The 14,491-nt window shown below is 44.0% G+C and overlaps 1 protein-coding gene across 4 annotated transcripts in view; it reads left to right on the forward strand.

Annotated features, from left to right (window-relative positions):
* PTPRA (protein tyrosine phosphatase receptor type A) overlaps nucleotides 1-602 on the forward strand; it is a 138,272-nt gene extending 137,670 nt beyond the window's left edge. For all 4 annotated transcript variants that reach the window (XM_035103105.3, XM_035103107.3, XM_088661149.1 and 1 more), the window contains one exon: nucleotides 160-602. In XM_035103105.3, coding sequence (XP_034958996.1) covers nucleotides 160-234 — 75 coding nt within the window. In that variant the 3' untranslated portion in view covers nucleotides 235-602. The remainder of the gene's footprint in view (nucleotides 1-159) is intronic.
* Nucleotides 603-14,491: the final 13,889 nt, after the last annotated feature.

Raw genomic sequence — 14,491 nt, forward strand, 5'->3', positions numbered from 1 at the left:
GAGCTAGATGGTCTGTTGAAGGTAGCATTTGACATGGGGCTACCTGGTTTTGGCCGCCCTGTAATTAATAGGCAGGTTCCCTTGCGACCACAGTGTCTCTGAAGAGTGACGATTCATTCCGTGACCAACTCTGCATTTTCTTTTCTGCCTAATCTCCAGGAACAGTACGAATTCTGCTACAAGGTGGTTCAGGAATATATTGACGCCTTTTCAGACTACGCCAACTTCAAGTGAAGATGAAAATCACCCAACAGAAGAGTTGCCTTCTTTAATACTTTGTAATATTCTGTTTGTTAATATCCCCTGCCCCCCCAAAATGTGTATATATCTTAACTGTTTTAGAGGGTTGGTACCATAAGATTCCTATTAGCTGGAGATTTTATATGTAGCAAAAGTGTTAGAAAGAGATTGTAGGCACTTTTTTTCCAATGTTTTATTGGGGAATTAAATAGCGTGATATTTGGATTAATATTGTCAAATCTCTCTCCTGGAGAGTTGATGCAGGCTGTTTTTGTTTTGTAAATCTTTTTTTTTCCTTGAGGGAGTAAAGCCTTTTAAAAAACCAAAAGAGATTCTGCATATCGGCCTTTTATTTTAAAAGGGGGAAAAAACAAATCAGTGGCTTATAAATACAGTGTTCAAGAGCAGGGGTTTTTCTCTCCCTAACTTAGAAGACTGGGCCGCCCTGCAGGGTTCTGGGTTTGAGGGCTGCTCTTGAAGCAACAAACCCCTATAGCTGGAGTTTCCTGATGTTTGGAATAGCCGTTGGGAAGGGAAAGTTGCTCTTCCGTTAATGCAACGCCGTTAAAAAGCACTATTAAGCCCTGCAATATCCTACCGTTCATTTCGGTGGGGTTTGCACAGCAGAGGGTCCTGTTGGGTTGGACCCAGGTTTCTTCAGCTTTGGAGAAATGGGAGAGGGATGGGATATAGAGGAGCCTCCTTGCAAAACCATCGACTTTATTTGAAGCAAATGTAGCTCCCGTGTCCTTTTTGGGTCATAGCTTGGCCAATCCGGCCTCTTGTTCCCCCATCCCATTTTTTTGTGTGTGGAAGCAGGTCTCTATCGAGGTATGCCTGAGGTATTGCCTCATCTCATTTTACATTTGGTTTGCCAGGGACCAACCAGCCCCCTCCCCATGGGAAAAGCCTTCAAGGGGATGGATAGGATAATCATAAAGAGCATCCTTGGCTTGGGGCAAGATAGCCAGGCATTAGAAATAGAATTAATGAGATCCCTTGCAGTGTTCACTGGCCTGAATGCCCATTTATTGCTTAGGAGTTCCATCTGGCCATAGCATGTGGAGTGCTTAGCCACTGTGAACATTTTTTTTAATATATATTACAGAAAGCAGGATATAAATTTCAACAATAAATAGATAGGAGTGACTTTTGTGGCCTGGATCTGAGATCGTCTTAAGCATTCCACATTTTCCCTTCCAACTCAGTCATGGCAGGCTGGGGCATGTTTAACATGCATGACCCAATTGCATTAATGGCTCGTTGCTGTCAAAAGGCCAGGAATTGTGAGTGGCATCAATCTAAGCAGAGGTGGCAGAGAGAGCTTTGGGAGGTGAGTCTGTTCACAACCCACACGCAGTCCTGTCTAGCTCAAAGCAAGGGAGAGGGTTTTTAAAGTTACTATACAGATTTTTTTACAAATCACAAATTTATTACAACATGTGAATAACACAGCCCCTCGAGTCCATATAATAACGTCCGGGGTTATTTGGTGTAATATTCATACATGGCTTAAATAGTAGATGTATCCTATTGTCTATCTGCAAATATATATATATATATAAAGTACCAAGCACACTTTCACTTTCTACCACTAGAATAGACTAGATGGTGGCTGAGTTACCCACATCTTATAGTACATTTGAGATGCAAAGAGGGAAGTGGTGGAGGGAGAGCCCAACTGATGTAAAACTATGAACCATCTGCCTGAACACTAACCAGAGGTGTTTGTGCCTGGCTCTGTGAGGTGTATGTAGCCCACTTTTGTTGTAAAAGACACACAATCAGCTCGCTCTGCACCTTCTCTGTGTGTGGTGGAATTTTGACACATCCCATTAAACATGCTGGCTTCTTCTGATGCGACTGGGATTTGCCTAATCGCATCAGAACTTGGTCTCTGGCTATTTTGGAACGTGCTCAGCTTGCAAGAGGTGGTTTTGTTTTTAAGATTAAAAAAATTGTTTGGAAGCTAATGGAAGTTTCTCACTGGCGTGGCTTTACAGAGTTCCCCCTCCCCCCTGCTTCTACCCTTCCCAAGGAATGCGTCTTAAACGTCTCCTGTAAGTGGCCAAGCTGATTGGCAGACAGGTTTTGGCCTAAACCAGATATGATCTCCAAAAGCTTTAGGACTCTTGGTTCCATTGCTTAGCAGCTCTTACCAGTTAGCTGCCCAAAAGCCATCTTGAGGGAGAGTCCATCACCAGCCTGATGCCAATCTCATCCCTTTTCTGAAAATGACTTCTGGCTTTTCCCCAGGTGGCACAAGTAGGAGAACCGACCGCATCCGTAACTGGTCTTGCTCTCCTTTATATTCTTTCTTGCAGGACTGAAGAGAGCTTTGTAGGCTCTTGCAAATATATGTAAGTGATCAGGGTCAGGGCCCCAAGGCATTGCATTCCTTAAGTTGGCCGTCTGTGCAGCTGTGCCCACCCTGCTTGGTGCCCATGTAAACGAGGGATGCAGAAATCTGTGACTCTTCAAATGTTGCAGGGCTGCAGCATCCACCCTGCTCCCTGACTCTTCGTCATGCTGGCTTGGAGATGGGTCTGGTGGGAGTTGGAAGTCCCAACACCTCTAGTGGGCAACCAGCATACGGGGAACCACAGGTCCCCTACTCCTGTTAGCTTCCACATGGCATTCTTCTAACAGAACGTTTATCACAGAGGTGCCACGCTTTTCAAAGGAACGTGCATAAATCGCACACAAAGCTAAGTAGGTTGTTGGAAGAATAGCTACATGCATTAAGAGATTGGGGGGGGGGGACCTGTGATTGGCATTCATGAGGCCCCTGAAACAACCCCTGGCATGTCCTACTAAATGGATTGCCAGCTGTTCGAGACGTGGGACCTTGGAGCGTTGCTGCCAGCCAGAGTAAGCAAAGCTAGCCTCAGTGCAGCACCGGTCTGACTTAGTATATGGCAATATATATATCGCCTGTTTAACCCCAAGCAGCCAGGGTGCGGCCGTGGGATAAGTGTGTTAAAAAAGAGGTCTTGGTCCAGTGTGCCCCTCGTAATCCAGATGCGATGGTGCAGCTCACATCGCCAACTTGTGCCCTCAAGTCCTCTGCCAGAGCACTTTCTGCCCGGACAAACACCTGCCTAGGGGGCAACCTTACAGCTGCTCAGAGCGTGGTGTCTGTATGCTGCTTAAAACTATCCGCTGCCGTCGTGGGTTTTTTTTGCTGCGAGTGCACGCAGTTGGTGTCTTAGCTTTAGGGGCAAAGCCCTTACGTGCCAAAAATGACACGCTGCCCCCCCTCCTCCCCCCCCTGCAGATCTGCCACATGAATATATCAGGGCTGCCGAGGCAGGCCAGAGCAAAGTTGCCATTTCCCTTCTGTTTGTTTTCTGTAGCTGTAACTCCATGCTGCCTTCATTCTGAATGTCTTAATATCTTGTATTTATTTTTTGTTGACTAAGTAAATGCTTCTTTTTTAAAGTGGCCTGCGTATTTCTTTTACAACAACGTTAACGTAGATCACATTGGCCTGGGTGTGGGTGGGTGTGCTGGCGGGACGATAAGCCAAATGGCCTGGGGTTTGAACCCTCATTCATTACGTTATATTGACTGGTTTAGCTCTGCTGTCACCTCATTTTCAAGTGTGCTGGCTGACAACAAGCCCCAAAATACCCCTCTGTGCTCTTAAGACACTGGCTGGCCTTCTGTTGTATGGGCCTTATGAGGGTTTAATCCAGTAGCTCTCAAACTTTCTTCTCTGGGCCACACTTTCAAAATAAAGATTTGCTCATGCACACCATTTCTTTTTAATCCTAAGAAATACATTGGAAAACAAAAAGAAACAACTAACAGTGCTTGATTTATAACATAGAACACAACTACTTTATAATATGATCATTGGATATCCAGAAAGTATGAAGCAATGCAGCTACATAAGAACATGAACCATTCCCAAACCGTAATTATAAACGAGCCTCTTACATATGTACCTTAAGCACGTATACACACTCAATGAGAGGTGTGAGCTTGCTTTTGCCAGGTAATCTCATTTATATCCTGTCTAATTTGAGACGGACAAACCCTCCATACCTGCCAAGTTCCTCTCTGAAAAATAAGGGACCGGACCGGAAGTAGCATACCGGAAGTAGCGCGCCGGCCATTTTGGAACTGGGCGGAGCATACTCAGAAGTGACTTTTGATGCTGCTGTGCCCAGTTCCAAAATGGCCACCGCACCAGAAGTCGCGCTGCAGCCATTTTGGAACTGGGCAGAGCAGCATCAAAAGTCGCTTCTGAGCATGCTCTGCCCAGTTCCAAAATGGCCGCCGTGCCAGAATAAACCGGGGGGAAACAAAAAAATCCATTTTTTTCGGCTGGGGACAGCTGGAAAAACGGGGTTTTCCCAGGGAAAACGGGAGACTTGGCAGCTATGCAAACCCTCACCTCCACATCAACACAAAGAAACCTTTCTCTTTTCTGGTCTTTCATATTCCTCCGAATTGAAAATCCCTGTTCACAACAATGTTGTCCTCAGTATCGCTCTTGCTCTCATTTTGAAAAGATACCTATTCATAAAAACATATTTTGATACTAAACTATACTACACTGAAATGTTTCTTTGATCGTCCTTGAATTTTATCGCCACACCTTGCTGTCCTCTCCTGCCACACCCTTTGAGAACCACTGGCCTGAGCTGAAGCCAACTTCTCCCCAAACCACTTTCAGCTTTCAAACAATCTGTTCCTCAAACAGATGTATAGAACATTAACTTGAACTTAGAGCCCCCTAGAGATCTCCCACCTGGAAAGAGATTTGTGACATTTGTCTTGGCAAAGAAATACAGAGACCCTTGCCATCCATCATGTGCAACTGTATTGACCAACCCAGTGGGAGCCACTCCTGGTTTATACTGGTTTTACTAGTGTCAAAGATGACAACAATGTCTGGGTTTCATTAAGGGTTAGCTCTATGCTAGGGCTGCCATATTTTGAAGAGCAAAAAAGAGGGCACATTTGCCGACTTCTACTTTTGTCTACGGATCGCTATAATGACTCTCATTTTAAATACGCCCTGCTATATGTAGGCTATAGAAGCTGTGATAAGTACAGGATTATGATACAAAACAGGTACCTCAAAATCCAATAAGCAGGCAAGAAAGAGATCCTTGGCAGATTCACGTCCCCTCCCCAATGCACACAGAAATAAGCCTTCCTTTTTCTCTCTTCCCCCCCAATCACGTTGATAAAGGAGAAGCAGAAGGAGGCTGTCCAGCAGGAAGGGAGCAACAAATCCCGGATATTTTTTTTAAAAATTGCCAGGACAGAAATTTTACCCCTGAAAAAGAGATATGGCAACCCTAAATCACTGGTTAAGCCAGACCACCTTGGGATTCTAGTGTGATATGGCTTTGGCGAGGGGGGGGGAGAGTTAAGGATCCCAGGCATCAACATGCACCCCAGATTTGCATGTCCCTTTCACCACTACCAGGCTATCCACACCCACTGGAATTTGGGTCCTGATTACAAAGTCATTTCAGAGCAGAGTGTATTGAACAAGCGCCACGGAAAACCCAGATTGGAAGCTGGGTTCCCCTAGGGCTGCTGTGAGGGAGAAAAGCTACAGACAGCGTCCTCCCCTCTTAAGCTCAAGCTCATCTCCCAGCGCCAGTGGGAGCGGGGAGGAGGATGTCTCCAGCGGGGAATCAGGAAGTAGAGGGCATGGCTCAGGCAGGGTAGCAGAGCCACTGCTCCGCTTAGGAAAGGAAGGGGGAAGCAGGGAAAGCGCGACCAGAAGACCGCTCCCGCCAACCCCGGAATTGCGCAAGAAGCGACGGAGACGGAGATTCAATATTCCCAGGCTACTTTGTTGGAGGAAAACACGGGAATCTCCATTCGGAGGTTCTGACCCAGACTGACAACATGTACATAGTACTGACTCTGCACTGTAAATAGCTTGCACATAATAAAAGCATGAAAAGGTAACGTCGTGAGGAGTCGTTACTCTAGAGTAGCCGCTACCGCGCCTGTGACAGCTGCCATATGCCCAGTAACACCCGTGATTTCAAAGGTGTAAAAACGTCTGTTTTCTTGACATTATTGTAATTGTATAAAGATATTTTCGAGGTGTCCTGGTTTTTACTTTTTGTGGTCTCCAAAGCATTTCCCAGAAGAGCCAGTGGGCGCTGCTGCTTCAATGTAAGGAACAGTGGATGACACAAAGCCCCAGTGCTCAGCCTTTTCTAAGGCTCCATTGAAGCCTTGCTTTTACATAACTGCAGTTGATTCCCAACATGGCAAAGCCAGGACCATGTTGTTTTCAGTAGAATCTTCCTGTGCATTATTTTTTCACAGTCTGATGAGTGTGCAGTACTAATCTTGCCATTGATAATTTGCCAAGCGCAAACATATGTCAGAAGAGTTTCTGTGGTTGTTAAAAGACTTTCTGGCTGCTAACCAGAAGGTTGGTGGTTCAAGCCTGCAGGGGATTGGACTAGATGACCCTTGGGGTCCCTCCCAACTCGACAATTCTATGATTTCCTGTGTTTGAAGCAGCTCTAGGTTTATCAAAGCTTTCCTTCCCAAAGTTTACTAGAAGCTAAATGCCAGAAATAAGCTGAATTCATCCCGTTGCAGCTAGTTTCAGGGCAGCGGGAAAACTGGTTTTCTTGGCTGCAATTTTTGTGTCATCTCATCAAAGTTTTCACATAGCACCTTGTACTAGGCCTCTGGGAGAAGCATGAGCTCTGTACATCTGTTTCCTCACCTTCTACCTCAATGTGCTACATTCTTTGTCAAACCATAATGGCCTCCTGGGCTCCATTACATTTGAACCAACTCCAGCTGTTAAAAGGGGTCTCAATTTAAAACATGCACCCTGATATGCTTGTAACACTAAATTAACATTGGAGTCACAGGGTTCGTATTATATCACCAAGGCATCTAGCAGCAGCTGAGTTCTAAAAACTTGTGATTAGTCACATGTTCTTGTTGCCTTTTTAACCTTTGCTCAAGGTGGTTGGCTGGTTTGAAACCCTGGTTTGAAACCCCTGCATTGCAGGGGGCTGGACTAAATGTCCCTTAGGGTCCCTTCCAACGATTCTGCCATTTTTATGAAACCCCTTTCCACCAAGCGACGGGGCAAGTTCTCATTCAGGCTTACGAGTCGCTGAATCACGTTGCAGTCACGAAAAGAGGTCACTGCAAAAATGAACTTGGGTAGCAACAGCCGCTGAATAGGAGCACATTGTTGTGGACATCTGCTGCTAGCAGTTTCCGGGAGAGCTGCCAAATGCGTGTGGAAAATGCATGTGCGTTTTGCACCGATGGATATCCCCCACTAACTAGTTCCTTTAAAGCCCTAAATGGCCCAGTATACCTGAAGGAGCGTCTCCACCCCCATTGTTCAGCCCAGACACTGAGGTCCAGCGCTGAGGGCCTTCTGGTGGTTCCCTCACTGCGAGAAGCCAAGTTGCAGGGAACCAGGCAGAGGACCTTCTTGGTAGTGGCACCCGCCCTGTGGAACAACCTCCCATCAGATGTCAAAGAGATAAATAACTACCTGACATCTAGAAGACATTTGAAGGCAGCCCTGTTCAGGGAAGTTTTTAATGTGTGACATTTTAATGTATTTTGAATCTTTATTGGAAGCCGCCCAGAGTGGCTGGGGAAACCCAGCTAGATGGGCGGGGTACAAATAATAAATTATTATTATTATTCCATTGCTGCGATTGTCTCATTCAGACTCAACTGCTCATCAGGTCTTTTGCAACCTTGAAGTTATACTGGTGGAGGGTTTGCTAAGTGTGGCCCTCGCCTGGGGTCAGTCTACTGCGGCTGCAGCTGGTGCAGAGTAAGCCTGGTCTCCTGCTAGGGGATGAAGCTCCTTGATCACATCATAGTGTTTGGAGGCACCACTAGGGTGCCGAGTGGCCTGTTTCCAGGGCTCGCCCAAGACACTTTGCTGCAGGAGTCACAAAGCAAGATGACAGCTCAAATTAAGAGAGTACGCTGAACTGGGGAGACGATCAGCAAGGCTACAAGACGTTACAGATGAAAAAAATTATCAGAGAGTGGGACATACCATATACAGAGTTTATGTAAAAGAACACTGTCGAAATACTGATCTGTTGGCAGGTTTTGATTGAATTTCTGCCAATGGATCAATATTAGGATACTGCAATTTGATAAAACTTAAAGTAAGACAGACAACATGGAGAAATTTAAGTCAAGTGCGTATTTAAGGAATTTAATCAGGGCACATAGGGGAAGGTCGGAGGTCATGTCAAATTGAATTACAAAACGATGTGCAAAGCAAGCATCAATTAAGGAATGAATGATTACATATTTATATTTATATTTTGTCTTCAACATTCAGTTGATCATTTTGGTTATATAGTTTTCAACCAATAAAGTATAAAAATGAAAAGAAAAGAAAAAAGCAAGATGACACCTACCCCATTAACATCTGCAGAAGCTGGGCAATGTATATTAGAGTGGTACCTTGGTTCTCAAATGCCTTGGTACTCAAACCACTTGGAACCAAACACTGCAAACCCGGTAGTAAGTGTTCCGGTTTGCGAACTTTTTTTTGGAAGCCAAATGTGCCACGCTTCTGATTTGAGTGCCACGCTTCTGTTTTGAGTGTTACGCTGTGGTCTGTCTGTTTTTGCTATTTATTTTGTGTTTTTGTGGCTCTTTTTGTTTTGTTTTTTATGATTGTGTGGAACCCAGTTCAGCCACTGACTGATTGATTGTGTGACTGCAGTACATTGTTTATTGCTTTCATTTTATGGATCAAAGGTCTCATCAGAGAGTAAAATTCATGTTAAATTGATGTTTTAGGGGTTGTTTTTAAAAGTGTTTGGAACAGATTAATCCATTTTGCATTATTTTCTATGAGCAAGCGCGCCTTGGTTTTGGAATGCTTTGGTTTTGGAACGGACTTCCGGAACGGATTAAGTTTGAGAACCAAAGTACCATTGTATAAAGGTAAAGGTAAAGGGACCCCTGACCATTAGGTCCAGTCGTGACCGACTCTGGGGTTGCAGCGCTCATCTCGCGTTATTGGCCGAGGGAGCCGGCGTACAGCTTCCAGGTCATGTGGCCAACATGACAAAGCCACTTCTGGTGAACCAGAGCAGCACACGGAAACGCCTTTTACCTTCCCGCCGCAACGGTACCTATTTATCTACTTGCATTTTGATGTGCTTTCGAACTGCTGGTGGGCAGCAACGGGAGCTCACCCCGTCACAGGGATTCGAACCGCCGACCTTCTGATCAGCAAGCCCTAGGCTCTGTGGTTTAACTCACAGCGTATATATTTATACAAAAAAACCCTAGGGGTTTCATTTTCACCCTCTGCACGCTGCACCAGTGGGGCTGAGTTGTTGATTCCTGGGGCCAGATGTCAGACAGCAATGTTCAAGGCCATGTTAGGGAGGAAAGGTGTGTATGTTGTCTGGAAGGAAGCAAGATCCGTTTTTCTCAGGCAAAGTGTTACTCAAGAGGTATCAGAAGGAAATGTTTGAAAATTGATGAACGGCCATTATAGATAGATAGAAGAGGATTTACTCTGCTTAACTATTTTGAGGACAAGTTATAACAATGTATAAAAGCCACAGCAGAAATCGGTAATTGAACAGGTGACATGTTGGAGAAGGGATGAATGATAGCTGGAAAAGTTATTTTATTGGGAGTAGCAAAGGAGGGAGGAAAATAGAGGGGGCATTGGGGTGGGTGGGAAGTCAACTTTTAAATTTGTATCGGATTTGTATTAATTTGGTGACAATTTATTAAAAATTATGGACTATCAATAAAAATAATTTGGAGGAAAACAACAACCACATCTGCAGAGTCTGGTGACATCAAATGACGCTGAGCGGTTTTAAACGTCAAGGAAGAACCAAGATTCTTCCTTTGCACCTGTAGTTTGGATTCAAAAATTACTCAAGACCCAGCTGCAAAGATTCCTCCAAAGGAAGATTCCTTGGCAGTTCAAACTGAGCCTGAAAAGGAAGAATATTTGCAACCATGCCGTCTAAGCCTTATTTAAACAAAACAAAAACAAAAAAAACCACCTTGGCTTAATGAAGGTGTGGGGAACCTTTGGCCTTCCAGATGTTGATGAGCTACAACTCCCACCATCCCCTGCAAGACCATACAAGATAAGAAGAGCTTGCTGGATCAGGCCAGTGGCTCATTCTAGTCCAGCATCCTGTTCTCACAGTGGCCAGATCCCTCACTCCTCCAGTGGTTCCCAGCAACGGGTATTCAGAAATGTTGCTGCCGTCAGCTGTGGAAGTAGAGCATGGCAGCCATGACCAGTAGCCATTGATATCCTCTTTTAAGTCCATCTAACTTTTAAGGCCAACACTGCTTCCTGGAGAAGAGAGTTCTATAGATTCACTTTAGTTTAAGATCAAAGCTGGTTCACTCCTACTTTAGAGTCTTCCTGCCACAAGGGCAGAAAAAACGCTGAGAGGATGGAGGGGCAGGATAAGATTTCCCCGTGTATTCTTTTAAATTATTACGAATTTGGAAAAGAACATTTTAACCGCAGTGTTGTGAGGAGCATACACAGAATTTCAAACAGACGGCGGATTGGCAGCCTGGAAGTTACCGTCTCAATTTGGCAGCATTTTTAGAATGACAGACCCTCTCCCTGAATGAGCAGCATTAAGGGTTCTATGAGTTCGTAGAGCAATCAGCTCTGCCATCTGCAAGAGGAAGACCTCAGGGCAGGAGCAAGAGGACATCTAAGGCTCTGTCTTCCACGAAAGAGATCCGTGTGACATTTCATTGCCCGGCTCCCCCCCTGCGTCTCTGTGAAGCTACATTTCCAATGTTTCCACCGGACTGCAAGCCAATGCTGATCGAAAGGTCACCGCCATCCCAATTAATACTGTATTATGGAATTAACTGGTCATGATCATACCTTGGGGAGCTTCTGGCAAGCTGCATCCTTCAGCCCATGGATTAAGCATTGGATCCCACAACTTCATCTGCCCTGACATCAGAGCATGGACCGTACTTGGAAAGATGCTCGTATTTCTCTCTCACTCCCAAGCAAGCCTGCACTTGGCTGAACCCATGTACTCTCTTTTTCCTTTCTCCTGCTTTTCTGCCGTGGCCTCTGGGACTCTCTTGGGCTACAACTCATACGATCCCTGACCATTGGCTCTGCTGGCTGGGGCCAATGGGGTCCAACCATGTCAAAAAAGGTCACAGGTCCCCAGCCCTGCTTTTTTTATTTATTTAAAGTTTTTATTTCTACTTTCCAAGTTTATACATTTCATTAGATTTACAATCAGTTTAACATTTCAAAACTTGACTTCCTTCCCCCTCTTTCTGCGGTTCCTTAAATTTATTTTTTAAATATCTTCTGCAAATCCAAATTCATTTAATTTGCTCATTGAATTATCGACTTTCAATAGATACTCTTATGAAACTGCTGGTGATTACAATAATCTTGCTAATGTTTTTATCTGTTTGCAATTCATCTGTAAATATTCAATAAACTATTTCCATTCATATATATATATATATATATATATATATATATATATATATATATATATAGTTATCTTGATTCCTTATTCTTCCAGTAAGTTTCGCCATTTCTGCATATTCCATAAGTTTTTGTATCCATTCTTCCTTTGCTGGGACTTCTTCTGTTTTCCACTTTGGGGTAAGTAACATTCTTGCTGCTGTAGTAGCATACATAAATAAATTTCTATACTGTACAATTTAGGTAGTTAGGTCCCTCTAATTCCCAAAAGAAAGGTTCCTGGTTTTTTTTATTTATTACAAAAGTTATTTAGAACATCTTTTTCAATTATTATTTCCTACAGGACCATCCCATATGATAAAAAGAACCTTCTTTCTCTTTACATTAAGGTTACCAGATTTTTTTTTTCAATTAATCTGGGGACACTTTTCAACTTCCTACTCAATAGATGGTTTTCATCAGGGAAATGATTTGTAAATCTGGGGACTATCCCCGGGAAACGGAGACTTCTGGTCACCTTATTTTACATTTCCAACACTTATTTGATTTAGATTTAGAATTATTTTTTTTTGCCAATTTACTTGGTGTTAGATACCATCGATATATCATTTTCATATATTTTTTTCTTAGACCATAACATGCTGTAAATTTTATATCCTTATTCCACAATCCTTCCTATGCTTCCATGCCTATATTATGACCGATATCTATTGCCCAGTGTATCACTGAGGATTTTACTTGCTCATCCTTTGTCGCCCATTCCAATAATATTTTATATATTTTAGAGGAGGTCTGCATGGATTAAGGAGTGTTGTAGCATTGTTGACACATTACAAGCTATCATTCAGCCTGGAAAGCTCACTTGGTTAGAACATGGTGCTGATAACACCAAGGTTGAGGGTTCGATCCCCCTACGGAACAGCTGCATTCTTAGATGATTCCCAAATCATTCCTAGATGATCCTCATGGCCCCTTCCAACTCCAGAATTCTATAATAAACAAAAGGCAGTTCCCTGATCCTACTATCTCCATCTAAAACCACAAGTCAAAAGGCTTGAACTATCAGAATTTCATGGGGTTAATGGTGGACTGAGAAAGTACATTAGGGAGGGGTAGTACCTCTGGTGGGGGACACACATCATGTACCTTATGGGATAGTTTGTGCACCTGATGAATTCCTTTCCATTACATATCGGACAGGCTTTGAAATATACTCGGAGTCAAGAGTGAATTTCATGCTCTTTATTCAGCTCATAGGCATCAAGGAGAAGAAGAGAAGAATGGCTCTTTTCCCAAAACCATCTGCTTATATACATTATTTACACAATGGGCCTTGCGTGATTGGCTACTTCAGGGCTACACTTGTGGGCCAATCAGGTTGTGGATTGACTTTTTGGTGCCTATTGCAGACCCTCCCCCTTCCTGCGCAGCTTTTAAGTGGGAAAGTTTATTCCAGTTTTTGCTCAGTCGCTAAAGTTTGAGACTCTTAATCTCAGGGTTATTGATTTGTTTTAGGAATTCTAAGGTCTCTCTCAGATTATACACACACACACACACACACACACACACTGTCGGAGGGGCTGATGTGGCTACTCTAGAGTAACGACTCCTCACAGCATAGTCCTTTTAGACTTTTATTGTTGTTGTTTAGTCGTTTAGTCGTGTCCGACTCTTCGTGACCCCATGGACCATAGCACGCCAGGCACTCCTGTCTTGCACTGCCTCCCGCAGTTTGGTCAAACTCATGTTCGTAGCTTCGAGAACACTGTCCAACCATCTTGTCCTCTGACGTCCCCTTCTCCTAGTGCCCTCCATCTTTCCCAACATCAGGGTCTTTTCCAAGGATTCTTCTCTTCTCATGAGGTGGCCAAAGTATTGGAGCCTCAGCTTCATGATCTGTCCTTCCAGGGAGCACTCAGGGCTGATTTCCTTAAGAATGGATAGGTTTGATCTTCTAGCAGTCCATGGGACTCTCAAGAGTCTCCTCCAGCACCATAATTCAAAAGCATCAATTCTTCGGCGATCAGCCTTCTTTATGGTCCAGCTCTCACTTCCATACATCACTACTGGGAAAACCATAGCTTTAACTATACGGACCTTTGTCGGCAAGGTGATGTCTCTGCTTTTTAAGATGCTGTCTAGGTTTGTCATTGCTTTTCTCCCAAGAAGCAGGCGTCTTTTAATTTCGTGACTGCTGTCACCATCTGCAGTAATCAAGGAGCCCAAGAAAGTAAAATCTCTCACTGCCTCCATTTCTTCCCCTTCTATTTGCCAGGAGGTGATGGGACCAGTGGCCATGATCTTGGTTTTTTTGATGTTGAGCTTCAGACCATATTTTGCGCTCTCCTCTTTCACCCTCATTAAAAGGTTCTTTAATTCCTCCTCGCTTTCTGCCATCAAGGTTGTGTCATCTGCATATCTGAGGTTGTTGATATTTCTTCCGGCAATCTTAATTCCGGCTTGGGATTCATCTAGTCCAGCCTTTCGCATGATGAATTCTGCATATAAGTTAAATAAGCAGGGAGACAATATACAACCTTGTCGTACTCCTTTCCCAATTTTGAACCACTCAGTTGTTCCATATCCAGTTCTAACTGTAGCTTCTTGTCCCACATAGAGATTTCTCAGGAGACAGATGAGGTGATCAGGCACTCCCATTTCTTTAAGAACTTGCCATAGTTTGCTGTGGTCGACACAGTCAAAGGCTTTTCCATAGTCAATGAAGCAGAAGTAGATGTTTTTCTGGAACTCTCTAGCTTTCTCCATAATCCAGCGCATGTTTGCTAT

This window comes from Zootoca vivipara, chromosome Z1 (genome assembly GCF_965207765.1).
Source record: "Zootoca vivipara chromosome Z1, rZooViv2.hap1.1, whole genome shotgun sequence".
NCBI lineage: Eukaryota > Metazoa > Chordata > Lepidosauria > Squamata > Lacertidae > Zootoca > Zootoca vivipara.